This window comes from Lonchura striata, chromosome 6 (genome assembly GCF_050655825.1).
Source record: "Lonchura striata isolate lonStrDom1 chromosome 6, ASM5065582v1, whole genome shotgun sequence".
Taxonomy (NCBI): Eukaryota; Metazoa; Chordata; class Aves; order Passeriformes; family Estrildidae; genus Lonchura; species Lonchura striata.
This window is the reverse complement of record NC_140708.1, coordinates 2,209,943-2,224,954: the sequence shown is the minus strand read 5'-3', so window position 1 is coordinate 2,224,954 and position 15,012 is coordinate 2,209,943. Positions and strand designations below refer to the sequence as shown.

Here is a 15,012-nt window from a genome sequence, read left to right as displayed (position 1 = left end):
CAAGGTCATGAGGCAAACTGGACTGGCCAGGGGAACTCCTGAGTTTTGGATGCCTTCCTTCCAGAGGAGGAATGTTGTGGGTGCTTGCACAGAGGCCAGCCATAGCATTTTTTGGGGGGGAAAGCTGGTTTGCATACCAATGTGCTCCCTCCAAGCCCGTCTTTGCCAGGGACTATGGCCATCCTGGAGAAACCAGGCAGGAGCAGTTGCTTGCAACATACCTCAGAACAGATTTTGGACTGGTTTAAAGCTCCCCCAGGGGGCTTTAAGTGCTGTTTAAACATGGTTAAGAATCTGCCTTAAATGAACCAAACCCAACTGCCTATGGAGGGAAGGATGAAGCTGCCAGGACATTAAAACACTGTTATGGACCTCTCCATTTCCCTGGGGCTGCCCTGGAGATGATTTCTACCTGAAGACCACCAATGGACCTGCAGGCTCAGCTGCTCCTGCTGCCACCGAACCTGAGATTTGAAGCAATTTCACGTGCCAACGATGCCCATCATGCTGCAATTAAATTGCCAGCCCCTGCTTTAGTTTCTGTAAGCAGGTGGTCTTTAATCAGCTTTTGAGTCACTCAGCTTTGCTGGCATGTCCTCTGAGGGTAATGAGGAACTTGCTGCCTGTCCTGGCATCATCCCTCCTCCTCCTCCTCCTTCTCCCAAGGATCGGTGAGGCTCATCCAGGCCAAACCCCAGAGGCCTGGGCAGGTTAAAGGCAAGGGAGAGGCTGAGTGCAGCTGGATGGGGCTGAGCTGGGGCTCCAGCTGGGTGGACATGAGCCAGAGCAGATGCTGTGTGCTGTCATTAATGTTCCTGAGATCATCAGGCCATGCTCAGCAAGGCCACGGCCCGGCAAGCCTAGTCCCAAGGAGGCAGAGTTTGCTTCTGGCTGGCTTTCCATCTGGCCAGGGCTGGTCTGCACCTGCCTTCTACTCGAGAAGGACATTTCCCACTTCAGCCACAGGAGCTCCAAAGCTCCCCATAGTACCTGCAGCGGTGCCAGACAGAACCTGGCACTCTTCCTCTCCCACAGAAGACAAATCCACCTAACCAGCTAAAACCAGCTTCCTATGCTCTACTGACCCTCAGCCTTCCTCCCTACACCTTCACCCTCGGACAGCCACTGTATCATAGAATCTGAGAATTGGGTTGGAACGGACATTAAAGCTCAGACAGTTCCCACAGGCAGGGACATCTTCCACTATCCTAGGTCGCTCCCAGCCCCATTCAATCTGGTCTTTAACACTGCCAGGGACCCAGGGGCACACAGAGCTCCTCTCAGCAGCCTGTGCCAGGGCCTCACCACTCTCACAGAGAAGAATTTCTTCCCAAAATCCCACCTAAACCTCCCTTCTCCTCCAGTCTGAAGCTGATCCCCCTTGCCCTATCTCTCCAGGCCATCTCCAAGGATGCTGAGCGTGGCCCACGCTCACACCAAGCACACAAGCCCTCTCCTCCAGGCACAGGCACGCCGTGAGCTGCTGGCTCATCGCCCTGAGCAGGGCATCAGTGGCAGGGAGTGAGGCAGAAACTTATTAGCAGTGCTATTTCCTGGGATCCTGGCACGGCGCGCACTATTAGTTCTGACTCGGCGCTCCCTCTACAAAAGCGTATTGTCCCCTAATGGGAAATCTACAAGGCGAGTTTGACTTCTTTATTAAAAACCAACAACCAAAGGATGAAAAAAAATCACCTCCCTCCACACTCGCTCTGGTTCTGCCTTCTCACAGCTCTTGTTCCTCAAGTGCTGTCACAAAACACTTCCCCCTCATTTTCTTCCTAGTTTTTGGCTTTTATTTCTTTTCTTTTTCCAACTGAGAGAAATTCCCTTTGGTTGAGAGTGGGAAAAGTGACAGCTACTTAAACCCTGCCAGCATACAGACCCAACCCGGGGAGATGACCCACTCAAGTGTGGTCTTGAAAAAGAGGTGTTTATGCTGTCGAAAGCCCAGTGTGGGAAGGATGTATTTAACCACCACCAACTCCCTGGGCACTCCTTGCTCCCCCTCTCTCGAGCATGGTGAGGGATCTGAAGGAGAGACATGCTCATGGGACTTCATTCCCATCTCACAGCATCGTTGGATTTATCTCCTCCACCTTCCCAGACTGACGCTGCCGCCAGCGTGGCAGAGATCCCACAGTTGCGAGACTGACACATTATCAACCCAACTGTCTCCATCACTGACACATCCCTGCAGACACCCTCAAACCACAATGTGCCTCAAAGTGACATGCTGATCTGATCTTCCCGAGGAACGCTGCGCTGCTCTGCGCCTCCCAGCAGAAACCCCTCCTCCAGAGGGATTTCCACACCGCTCCTGCTCTGCTCCTCACCCCGTGGTTAGCTGTGGCATGAGACACGTACGACACACACACGGGACATGTGTAATAGGAATCCACTCATACACCTCCTCCATGGGGTGGGACAGTCTTGCTGGGTTATTGATGGATTAATAGCCCTGCTCTGGAGCAATTGCAGGGCAAGCACGAGGGGAATGCAGGCACTGTACTTACAAACACCTCGATGGTGACGGGGACGGTGCTGTTGAGCGGCGGGTTGCCGGCGTCCTTGGCCATCACCGTCAGGTAGATGACCCCGTTGGCCACCTGCTCGTAGTCCAAGGGGTGGTTCACGCTGATCACTGGAAGGATGCAGAGTGAGGGGTCAGGGAGCAGGATGTGGCAGGCTCAGGGGTGCCCCTGTGGTGCCAGGACCAGCACCTACCTCCGTACCCTTCTGACACCGTGATGTCGAAGTAGTCGCGGAAGGCAGACGCCTGCACGATGCTGTAGGAGATCTGGTTGTTTGGAGGGGAGTCCTCATCAGATGCCTAAGGTGTGAGCAGAGGGAATATGTGGGCATGGGAGCTGTGCCAGGGAGAGCTGAGGGGACGGGAGGTGTAGGCTGGGCCCAAGGAGACTGTAAGAGTGATGGAGGGAGCTGTGCCCATCAGGAGCCCTGAGGGAATCTGTAATCCAGCCTCCTCTCACCTGCTTCTCTCATGCAAGAAGGAAACTGGTTGTTGGCACCTGCTTTGGAAGTTAAACCCATCGCAGGCACTGATCATTTTAAACTGACAGAGGGGGGGTTTAGATTAGATATCAGGTAGAAATTCTCCCCTGTGAGGGTGGTGATGCCTTGGCACAGGTTGCCCAGAGAAGATGTGGCTGCCCCATCCCTGGAAGCGTTCAAGGCCAGGCTGAATGGGGCTTGGAGCAACTTGGTCTTCTGGAGGATGTCCCCAGCCATGGCAGGGTGCTGGAACTGTCTGAGCTCTCCCTTGCAACCCAAACCATCCTGTGATTCTAACCCACTCCTGTCTCCCTCCTGCACATCCCAAGTGGAGGAGCCACAGCAGTCCCTCACCCGGAGCCGGACCACCTGGGTGACGGAGGGCTCGTTCTCCCGCAGGGCCCCCAAGTAGGCTTCCTTCTGGAAGGTGGGGACATTGTCATTGACGTCGAGGACGTTGATCCTGACGCGCCCCGTCGTCTCCTCCCCGCCGCCGTCGCGGGCGATGACGGTCAGGGTGTAGCGCTGCGTGGTCTCAAAGTCCAGCCGAGCTGTCAGGATGATCACACCCGTGTCCTTGTCCAGGGAGAAGCTGAGGGGACAGCAAAGGAAGGGGAAAAATCCTTGGTGACCACACACTGGAGAGGCAGCAGCCTGACAGCGTGACGTTCATGATTTTTTTCTGCAGGATATTAGGTCCCAGAACACCTTCAAGAGCTCCATACAGCTGAGCAGTGAGCAACCCTCAGTGCTGCTCCAGAGGCAGAGAAAATGGGTGCAGAGGCCCACAGACCTGCTCTGCTGGGCAGCCCATGTGTCTTCCCCAACTTTCCACCACAGGTGTTGCTCCAGGGTTGACAACTCGCTGTGAAATCTTTTACTGGTCCCAAGCAATGCTGGTGCCTGCAGGTCCCACCTTGGCAAAGCAATTAAACATGCTGAGCACCAGGCATGTGCTGAGCTCACACCTCTGGGAGACAGCAGAGCCGGGGGATCATAGGGCATTTCTCAGGTAGGACATAACCAATGCCTTTCATGGCCTTGTGACTGCCTAGTGGGGTTAGAAGAGGATTTTGGAGGATCAAACTCCTGCCAGTCACACTTACCGGTCGGGGTCATCGCTGAAGAAATAACTCACTTTCCCATATGTGCCCACGTCATTGTCAGTTGCCTGGAAAACATAAAGTGTAATTAATAAATGAAGGTATTTATGGAAACTTTGCATTGAACACACCTCTGCAGACCTGCTGTGCTGCCATTTATCCCTCAGGAGCTTCAGGGCAGGGGCTGCTTGCACTCCCCTGCTCATCCCTGACTCCCAGCCTGCTCCAGCTAACAGCCCTCCATCAACATTCCTCAGCATCGCTCCCAAAATGTTTGGCAGTGGGAAATATTACACTTACTTGCTTCTCCTAACACACTAAGCCAGCCTGAGAAGCACATCTGAAATAAACATCTCCATGGATAATTCCTGAGGGCCACTCTTCCTGTCCCCATGACGGCAGAAAGCTGGGACTCTGCAGCCACAGCTCATATCCTTCCCTCTGCATTCTGGAGTTGTGTTGGGCTTGCAGGGGCTGGTTTTTGGTAGCAGGGGGCCACAGAGGTGACTTCTGTGAGAAGCTGCTGGAAGCTTCCACCATGTCTAGCAGAGCCAATCCCTGATGGCTCTGAAGATGGACATGCTGCTGGCCAAATATGGGCCAGTTAGAGATGATGGTAATGCCTCTGTGATGTCAGATTTAAGAAGAAAAGCAGCTGGAGGAGGTTGTGCTCCAGTGGAAGACCTGGTGGAGAGAAGGGGCTGGCTTCCAGGCTGGAGCAGCCTGCCCTTGAGGACTGCACCCCATGGAAGAGTGACCCACGCTGCAGCAGTTTGGGATGAAGTGTGCCCGTGGGAGTGACTCAGGTTGCAGCAGGTATGGTAGGAGTGCTGCCCATGGGATTTGGACCCATGCTAGAGAAGTTCTCAGAGAACTGTCCCCCGTAGGAGGGACCCCATGGTCTTACTGGGGAAGGACTGCTCTCCCTGAGCCAAGAAGAAGAAAACCTTAGACGATGAACTGATCCAAACCCCCACAGCTTATCCCCTGTGCTGTCACTGGGAAGGAGGGAGGGTTTGGGGAGAAGAAAAGGTGATTTATAACAGCTTATTTCACTTCTCAATATCCTCCTCTGATTTTGTTAGTAATAAACTCACTTTGTACCTCCCCTTGTAGTGTTTTCTCCCAGTCCTTATCCCAACCCATGAACCCTTCGTTAATTTTTTTTTTCTCTCCTCTGCCCAGCTGTGGCAGGGGAGGGTGAGTGAATGGCTTTCACGGTGCCAATGACAAGAGTAGAGGAATAAAAATCTCTCACATTTCAGAATGGCACCCCAGGTAAAAATACAGATCTGGAAAAGCAAGGAATAGTGATTTTGGTCTTGCTTTCCAAAAGGACAGCCCTTCTGGGGGTGCAATCTGCTGCATTCCCATGGATGGAGTGGCTCGGGATGCTGTGGGATGAATCCACTCCACCATCAGCTGCTGCAGCTGGAGCAGGCTGGTCACGGCTAAATGACCAGCACCTTCTGGGGAAGGTGTTCACAACTCACTGTGTCAGCTCTGGATGAGCAAAGCAAGATTTATTTGTGTTTCAAAGTCTTTGCTCTAATGAATATATAAAATATGCATGAGTGGCAGCAGGAAAAAGGAGCAGAAAATTTTATTTTTAGGTGAGGAAAGCGGAATGCAATCCCCAAAATATCCTTTTTCTCCCCCAGTATATTTTCTAAATTGAGTCCTGTCTGGATTACTTAGAGACCAACAGGTCTGTGAAGAAGCAGGGTCAAAGACACATTTTATGTCCAGATACCAGGAAAAGGCTGTATTTTAGGAGTGGCATGGAACACAGCTTGTTCCTGAAACCTTCCTGATTTATCAATGGCCTTGATTACCCTTGACAGCAGAGTAGGAGCTTGAACACAGCTTTACCCCATGTGCTGCTCCCCTGCCACACCACGAGGTGACAGAGAGCAAAAGGCAGGAAAACCAGACAGGATTATTTAAGTTTTTCTCCCCAGACACTTTCCCAGGCTGAGAAGTGAACTCCTGCTGCTTGGTTCCAGCCAAAGGGTGCTCTGGAGGATCCAGCCTTCCAGACCTACTGATTTTGCTGATTTTCCTCTCCACTGCTGCAATGCGATTTCCTTTCCGTGGCCATTGGAAGCATGTTGGATAAAATGAAACAAATCTGCTGAAATCTGCCTGGAGAGATGCCCAGAGAGTGAGCAGCACCCACTCCTGGGGGACAAGTCCTTCTGTGGTCCATCTTCCCTCCCAGAGGACATCCATGGAGGTGCTCCATCCCAGGCAGAGCATGGCAACTCTTCTATATGGAAACACTTGGAGAGAAGCGGGGCTCAACCCAGCATCTGCCCACACCAGCATCCATCAGCCAGCTCATTTTGGGGTTAATCCCCCATCCTAACACCTGCCACCAGACCCTTTTTTGGGTCCTCTCTCCCTGAAATCCTTGAGCGCTTTGAGCACCCTCAGCACTGCCAGCCCTCAACCTCTGGTCAGGATTTTTCCTATACATTTCTTCTGTGTCCACAACTGCTGTGAATCCCTCAGTTCCATTCATTCCTAAGTGGCTGGTGCGAGAGCAGCACCCAGAAAAGCATTTTCCATGCACCTGGATGGGCTGGTGATGAGATAATGATTTACAGGGGGTCTGACAGTACCAGAAAGCACGGGCAAAATGAATTCCCTTCATTTGGCCCCATACAATTGCACTCATAAGTGCTTATTGCAGTGACAGACAACACTGGGAAAGTGTAATTTTCTTCTGACGAGGGAAAAAAAAAAAGATAGGGAAGGAGGAAGGTTAAAAGAAGGTTAGCAAGGAGGGAATGGGAGCCCTGGGGAGAGGGGAGCCAGGAGGGCGGCTGGACCACAAGCTGTGATGACATCAAAAGTGCCAGTGAGGCAAAAAGCCCCTCTCCAGAGGAGCCAGGAGGACAGGCAGCCTGACTCTGCCCCATCCAGCACCTCACCAGCTAGGCTAATTAATGTCCCTGATTTACAGCAGGGAGGTGGAAGGTGAGGCCGGCTGGATGGCTTTTCTGGCAACTGAGCACCGTGGAGATAATGCTGGGCAATGGAGCAGGTTAGTTGAGCGTGACAGGGAACATGCTAAAAAAAAGCCAAACCACGCACGCTCAGCATATTTAATTTGGGATCTTCACCTGTTTCTGCATTACCAAGCTTTTTCCCCTCGAAGGGTAAAAAAGGATGCTCAGCTGCTCAAGCCCCTGGGCAGGCAACACACACTCCCTTTGAGAGCGACGCCGAGGGCTGCGAGAGAGCACACGCCTGCAGAACACCCCAAACCCCACCGAGCTGTCAGCAGTCCCAGGGTACCAGCTGTTTTCCTGCGGCTTTTCCCAATCACTGACTCATTTTCCCCCCCTGCATCCATCCCCACAGCCCAGGGAGGAAAGGCATCTGGCTGGAAGTTTCTCGGGGTTCCACCTGGAGAAGCAATCAAATGGCTTTTACGGCTCTCCTCTCCTGCTCGGAATATTAAAGCGGGATTTGCCCACTGGAGCCTGCAAAAGGGCAGGATGAAAATGCGGGTCCACATCTGTACTTTTATGAGCTGTCACCAGCACAGACCATTTCTAAAAATATCCCACATTTGTGCAGCTAAACTCTGGGACAGTGGCAAGAAGAGGAAGCCTGGATAACCCAAAGGATTAATTTGGTTTGCTGCAGCATGATGTGGGCACCCAGCACACAAATCGCACAAAAATACTCACGGCCTGACTCTCTGTCCATCTGCATCCCCCGAGCACAAATATTTGGGATGTCTCCTTTTGTCCTACCAAGGCTCATCATATCCACCCTTCCCCACCCGCAGGCCAGCAGAGCTGGAGACAAAAGCGAGGAGCTGGCAAGCAGCTCTGCTCTCTCCTGGGCAATTCTGCAGGAAAGGGCATGTCATCCAATTTGTTCAGGAAACAATAGCAATGTTTGACATGTCATCAGGATTGATGGAGCAGAAATTTACATGGGAGAATTCAGTTTTAAACAGCTCCATGGAGCTTCACCCGGTAATGGTTTCGACATTCATCATCCGCCAGACCCACTCAACGACTCCTTAAACTGCTGGAGATTAACTCCACTCGCAGCGGCTTCAGGGAGCACGGCAGGAGGAGTCAGCGAGGGCTCAAAGAACCAAGAGCCTTCGAGGTGGCTCAGATCCCCCACAGAGCCCCTGGGATGGCAGTCCTCCTCCCAAAACTGCTAGACAGGGATGAGCAGCTGGAAGTCGGTTGCAGGGTGAGCAGAGCTTATTGGAATGATGATCAGGGCTGCCATGTCCTGCCTGGCTGAAGAGCCAAACCCATCCCATCTTTCCCAACGGAGCAGGTCCCAGCTCTGTTTGTTCTCCTTCACCCTCTTTGTTTTCCCTCCCTTACATGCACAAAGCAGGAAATAAAAATTGATGGGGAACAAATTGCTTTGGCCAGGAGCTCTCTGCTTAAAAGAGTTGTGGCAGGAAAGCAATTACAGGACGTCAAAAAGCTGTCAGGCTACTGGAGTGACCGGGCAGAGCCTGTCCCTGCCTGCTCTCCAGGCTTCCTCCAGCAAGCTGCCTGTGGCTTGGGAAAGCAAACAGAAGGAGGATTCCCATCTGCTTCCTAAGTTTTTTTTGGGGTTTTTTTTTTTGTTTGTTTGTTTGTTTTCTAGGAAAGTGAGGCAGATCTAGTTGCTGCTTGGGGCTGACTGGGCAGCCATGGGCCACTCAGACTGTGGTACAGGAATTCCAGGATGGGAAGCCATGCCCTGGCATCCAACTGATTTTTGGAGCCACCAAAACCTGCATGTATTAAGTAGGCAGCCATCCAAACATCCCTTCCTCAAGGCAGCCTCAGGTCCCAGGGGAATAACAGTTAACTGCTGGCAGCCACTGGGATTGGGATTTGATTTTGATTTGGAGGCGACAAATGTGAAGGGCCAAGGGCTTCCATGAGATGCAATCACCGGGCTGCAAAAGCCGAATGGAAAACCAATGGAAAACCTACTTAAAGTTATTACGGAATGACTTTAGTTGGAAAACAGCTCTTTTGTCAGCATTGCCTGGCCCGGCCGCGTTCCCCCCAGGCTTTTACAGAGAGGCTGCCCGGCGGGAGGTGGCAATCAGAGCCGCTGGCTGGCTGGCACGGGAGCCCGGTGGCTCCAGTGATTAGCTGGGAAAGAGGGAGTGGGGAATCAAGGCAATGCCGGGCTGCCACCGCTTCCCCAGCGGCTCCAAAGCCTGCCCAGGGCCAGCCGGCTCAATCGGCGCTAATGACCCCGGAGGGCTGCGCTGAACCCGGCTAGGGGGGAAAAATAGTCAATCAACCCCCCTGGGAATGGCAGAGCTTTTCCTCACCTCTTCTGCCAGCCACCAGGGAAAACAAGAGCCTTCCTGATTGTGTTTTATAACAGCAGCCCCTGCAACATCAGCTCCACACAGGCAAGGTTAACACTTGCCTGGGCAGCCCTGATTTAGCGGGCAGTGATTTACTGCAGCCAGGCTGCTGGAATGGCTGGAAACTGGGCTTTAAAACACCAAGTGACAGAAGATGGCCCAAAAGTGAGATAAACACGCTCTTCCAACATGAGCTTTCACTGGTGACACCCAAGACCATTTAAATGCCCACGGGTTTTGCTGGAGCTGGGTGCAAGTCCTCTACTAATGAACCGCATTGATTTCATATTCCCCCGTTGTCCACCTAAATGGCAAGTGGCACAACTCAGCGATTAAATAACCCCACAACTGCCTGGCCTGACATCTCAATCACTTCGCTGTTGGGTCTCTAATGAATTTTACAGCCCAGCAAAATAGAAGAAATTAAGGTCAAAGTCTGGTGGAAGAAATATAAATTCTCAATGATCACTAAAGTGTTTGCAAGTGCTCTGGGAAGCCAATCACTCCACCCACCATCTGCAACTGCACCTCGTGCAGGTGAGAGGCCCAGCAGGCACAGGAGGGTTAAAACAGAGGAGGAGGGATGGGCTGAACAGTTCCTTGCCATGAGGCGGACATGAACATGTTGCATCCCAGCCTGGAGAAAGGGAATGGCAAAACCCAACTGATTTTCACATCTAATGGCTCCCAAACACCCAGTTCAGGCAAATTACCCTCCTCTTCAACACCAACCTCAGCAAGTCAGCAGCACCAGGGGCAGCTCAAGGTCATCTGCCCAGGGGTAACACTGCCCGTGTCACAGTGTCACTCAGCCAACAGCAGCCCCTAGGTGCTGATTCCCATGGGAGCCCTTTGCTCGGGGAAACAGCCTTGGATGCTTTGGGAGAGACGTGGGGGCTGAGGACAGCTTTAAAAACAGATTAAAATCACAGGAGTGTTGGCTCTATAGGAACTCTGTGGGTGTAAAAACATGAGGAGTCTGGGAGAGGATGTATCAAGGTGAAGACAGTGATGGCCCTAAAGGGACTGCTGAGAAGGAGGTGTGAGGCCAGGGTGTTCACATGGCAAAGAGCATCACCTTAGGAACACCTCTCCCTTGAACTCTCAGCCACAACCCAAATCACCAGGCAAAGCCAGCAGCAAAGGGAAACCATCCAACCTCATCTCCTACTGGGAACAGTGGGAGGCATGGGGGGAATCCTGCTGCCTGGCTTGTGTAATTTGGACAGGAGCAGGGCTGCATTTGCTTCCTGATTTTCTTTCCCCTCTCACAGGCTGAATTGTTGGGATTTTTTTTTTTTTTTTTTTTTTTTTTTTGGTTGGACAGGAGGAAGGGGCCAGGCTGTGATTTTGTTTTGTTTTCCCACCTCTGCTCTAGCTGTGCATTTTTCCTGACAGCTCCATCAGGACAGGGAGAGGCTGCACAAGCTGCAATAAGTCTCTCTCTCTCTCTCTCTCTCTTTCTCTATCCTCAGCTCTCGGGCTGTCATGATTCCTATTCCACCCCATTTCAGTCTCACGGATTGATATTTAGATTAAAGAGATAAACACAGCCAAAGAGCACTGGGCCCTGACAGAAAGACGAAGACTTCAGATCTGTCAATCATGCCTGGTAATTCCCTCCTCCCCTTCCCTTTATTTACAGAGCTGGCTTGATAAGAATATTTAATGGGAACAAGGAGTGCAAGCATATTTTTATACTTGTAAAAACCCAAGGAGCACGCAGGAAGAAGCCAAGCCATTCATGTTTAACTTTCCAGGCAATTTGGAATCATCTGCTTTGATTATTTAACTCTTTACTGTTTCTTGTGTTTGCAGTTTTTCTCTTCTCTTGCAGATAAAGGATTCAATTTTCTTTTAAGCGGCAGGGAAATTGGAAGAGATTTTGTTCTGTTTAAGCACAGCTGGAGATGGAGCACTGGGGAGGGGGGGATTGAGAACAACAAGATCAATTAAGATGCTGACAGGGAGGGAGAGCTGTGTGGGCCACAGGTGGGGAGAAGGGCTGGAAGAAAGGACAAAGCCCAGGCTTGGAGGACATCAGAAACGTCCAGCTGAGAGTTCTCCAGCCTCCACGAGCTGCTGCTGAGCCATGCTTTCATATTCCCACCAGTGCCCTCTGAACACCCTCCTGCTTTCTTAGATCCTCTCCGCATGTCTGAGCTTCTGCCATACCCAGCTTGCCCCGAACATTTGGCTGGCAGTCCCCAGTTATCAGCCCCCTGTCCATTCCTCCTCTGCAGCAAGGACTTTCCAAGACATTTTCCATCCACATAAAGCAGAAGGAAAGGAGGAAGCTGGGCTGGGAGTCCTCCCAGTGTTTCCCCACCCTGTACTTCCATAACCCATGCGAGAAGGTAGAGGAGGTGCAAGGTGCTCCTAATGTAGGTGTGGCAGGTGAGTCCCCACAGAACAGGGCACAATCTCAACCCCCTGAGCAAAATGTGGAGGGTCAGTCAGCTGGAAAAGGTTGAGAAGCCCTGTGCTGTCCTCACGGGACCAGCCCTTGCCAACCATCATCAGACGATGGGCTGCACCGGTCTCTAATGCTGGGAGAGGACCCCAGTTGCCACTGAAGGGACAGGGAATGGTTTATCCCATGCCAATTCCCCATGGAAGATCCTTGGATGCCTTTTTATCCATCCATTGACGTGTAAGGTGAGCCCCCCACCCACCACTGCTACTGCCTTTGATCCCCATCTGCTTCTGCCCCCCTGCATTTATTTGTTCTTAAAAAAACAGGGAAAAAAAAAGCTTTGGAGATCACCAAGAAACAACAGACAGAGGCAGCTCCACAGGTGTTGGGGGATAGAGGGCCACAGGGATGTAGGATGCAGGGTGGGGTGAATCCTGAAGGGAACCAGAAGAACTCCTAAGGGCTTGCAGAGCTTCATTCCACCCACGTCAGTACTTGGAATAGGACAAAGCCAGAGGGATGCAACTCTCTGGGCACCCCACAGTAGCTCTGGGATGGCTGCAAAGCAGCAGGATGGGATGTGGGAGCACCATGAGGGGATGCTGGAGCCCACAGACCATGGGCACCATCCCTGCCAAACTCAGAGGCTGATGGCTGATTGGGAAAGTGATTTGCATCCTAAATAGCTGTTTATTGATGTCTGCAACTCTCCTTGCCAGGGTGGGAAAAGTACATTATTACTTTCTTGTTGACTGGCGTTTACAGCTGGCTGGAAAGAAGGGGAAAGAAAATCAGGGCGGGATTGATTTTCCCATCCCCAACAGGAGGCCAAAGAGAGATCGAGACAGCAGAAGAAAACTGACAGCTGGGTGGTAAAGGAGAGGAACTTTGCCAACCAAATTAAAGGTTGATTTAATGAGGAGAGTAATGGAAGGTTAATTAGCACATTTACTTCATTAGGTTCTTACTAACAAGGCTTCTCCTGAGGAAGTGCAGTGGCAGGGAGGGGGAAGATGAGAATCCAGGTGAGCTGGGGATGGTGTTCAGGGAGGGGACAACCCTGGAGGGGTAGGAGAAAGGGACTGCTCAGGAATGTAAACCCATATGTGTGTATATATATATATATATATATATTCTGAATGCACATACATAAGAATACACAGGCTAATGCATTTGCCAAAAACACAGGGACACCATCCCTTCACCTCCTCCGTCAAATAATCTGAAATTTTAAATCCAGATTTAATTTAAAAACAGAGAAAGTAGTGGGGTTTTTTACACACAAGACTGCCTTAGAGATTCGGTTTGTCATGCCACAAGGGAACAGAGTGCTTATTTTACCTGCCTTGCCACATATCACAAGATACAGAGAATCATTCCCATGCTGAAATCGATGTCTGCTGGTTGAATTGGACACCACAGTTTATAATCTGAAGTCTGCTGGGGATGCTCACATTGTTTCTGAGGGTCTCCAAAAGAAAACTGGAAAGCCCACTGGCAGCTTGCCCAAAAGTTTGTTTTTTTTTTTTTTTTTTTTTTGTGTGTGTGTGTGTGTGTGTGTGTGTGTGCGTGTGTGTGTGTGTGTGTGTGCGTATTTAAAGCTCTGAAAAGTCTCCACATCCATTTCAGACTTCCTGAGGGTGGTTGTCATCAGGAGAAACTCAGCCCCACCCCAGGCCAGAGGTGTTTCAGGGCAAGGAGGACACCAAGGCACGGCAGAGCACATAACCTCACAGGAATTCGGGAGGGGGATATCCCACAGAGAATGAAGTCATTGACTCAGCAATGATTTGGGACAAATAGCTACACAAACCATCCCAGAGAGGTGCTGATGTGATTTCCAAAGCATGGCTCGTCTATGTGAACCATGCCTGACCTGGCTGGAGTCAGGAAGAGCTGGCAGGGCAGGATCAGGAGCAGCAGGGGCTAATGCCTGCTGGGAGATGTTTGTGTGGGGCTTGAAGGGAGGTAAGTGGGTAATTCATTCCCTGCAAGCCCCTCCATGCCTCCCTGTCCTGCAATCAAGACTTTTCTGTCTAATTACAGAAAACTACTCAAACCTGTGGAGAAGAAGGTGAAGAAGAAGGACCAGCCTCCCCCTTAAAACTTCCATCTTGCTTTATATATATTACTATATTCTAAAACCTTAAATTCTAAGTTTTCCACCATGTGATATCACACACGTCTATTCAAACTCCACACCCACAATCCCAGTGCTATCATTCAATTTTGAAAGCCTTCTCCATGGCTTCATATCAAATGCAGTGTTCTCTTGAGGATCTGAGCCGTTCAATACGGAAAGTCTAAAATTCTCAGCATCCAGGCTTCCAACAGGGGAGCAGGAAGGGGGCTGGCAGCATCCCCCAGCTCTCTGCTGCTTGGCAGCCAGCTGATGGAGCCCACAGCCACTGATCCCAGCCTGGGCAGCCAAGCCAGACCGGGGCAAATAAAGCAGAGAGGAGGGATCACGGAGCTAGGATTACTTTCCACACTTCCCTGGAGAACCATTTTTCTCCAGACACTTCAAGGCAAATCAAATGCATTGTTGTGTTAAAAACAAGTTACTCTTGGTTTGTTTGGGCTTTAATGATTTTGGTTATCAGAGCTTTTCAGGAGGACTTTGCTGTGCAGATCTGTGGAGTACGAGGAGCTTAAGGAGATCTCCCGCCCCTTAATTCCCACCTCCTGCTGGGCCGTCTTGGGCCCCTTCCCCATTCTCCAGGTCTAGCAAATCCATCAGCAGCTGGAGCACAGCTTTAGGAGGCCCCTGGCAGCTGCTGGCAAAGCAGCAGTGTCCAAAGGCAGCTCTGGAGGGGCACTGTGCTCTCTGCTGTCACACCCTGCAGCTCTGCAGCGGGGCAGGACCCTGAGAGGCCACGGGCTCAGCACCTTCCCTGAGCCCAGGGACAGGAGGGGATGCTGGGCTGAGCTGCCCCCTCCTCTCCCTGTTGGAGGGAGCTCACTGGAAGCTGGGCTGGGTCTTGGTGACCTCACAAGGAAGGCCATGTTTGTGTAGCTTCTTCCAGCCAAAAAACTTTCCATCTGAAAGCTCTCTCTTGCGCTGGCCAGGTTGCAGAAGAGCTCCTAAGGGGAGCCCCACCAGAACGAGCCATGGCGAC

At 51.5% G+C, this 15,012-nt stretch overlaps 1 protein-coding gene across 1 annotated transcript in view; it reads right to left on the bottom strand.

Moving 5' to 3' along the window:
* The window catches only part of CDH23 (cadherin related 23), a 186,496-nt gene that overhangs the window by 57,067 nt on the left and 114,417 nt on the right, over positions 1–15,012 (bottom strand). Inside the window, exons 14-17 of the mRNA XM_077784783.2 lie at positions 4,122–4,186; positions 3,370–3,607; positions 2,728–2,833; positions 2,517–2,644 (exon numbers count right to left, since the gene is read on the bottom strand). Of these exons, the coding sequence (XP_077640909.2) occupies positions 2,517–2,644; positions 2,728–2,833; positions 3,370–3,607; positions 4,122–4,186 (537 nt within the window). The remainder of the gene's footprint in view (positions 1–2,516; positions 2,645–2,727; positions 2,834–3,369; positions 3,608–4,121; positions 4,187–15,012) is intronic.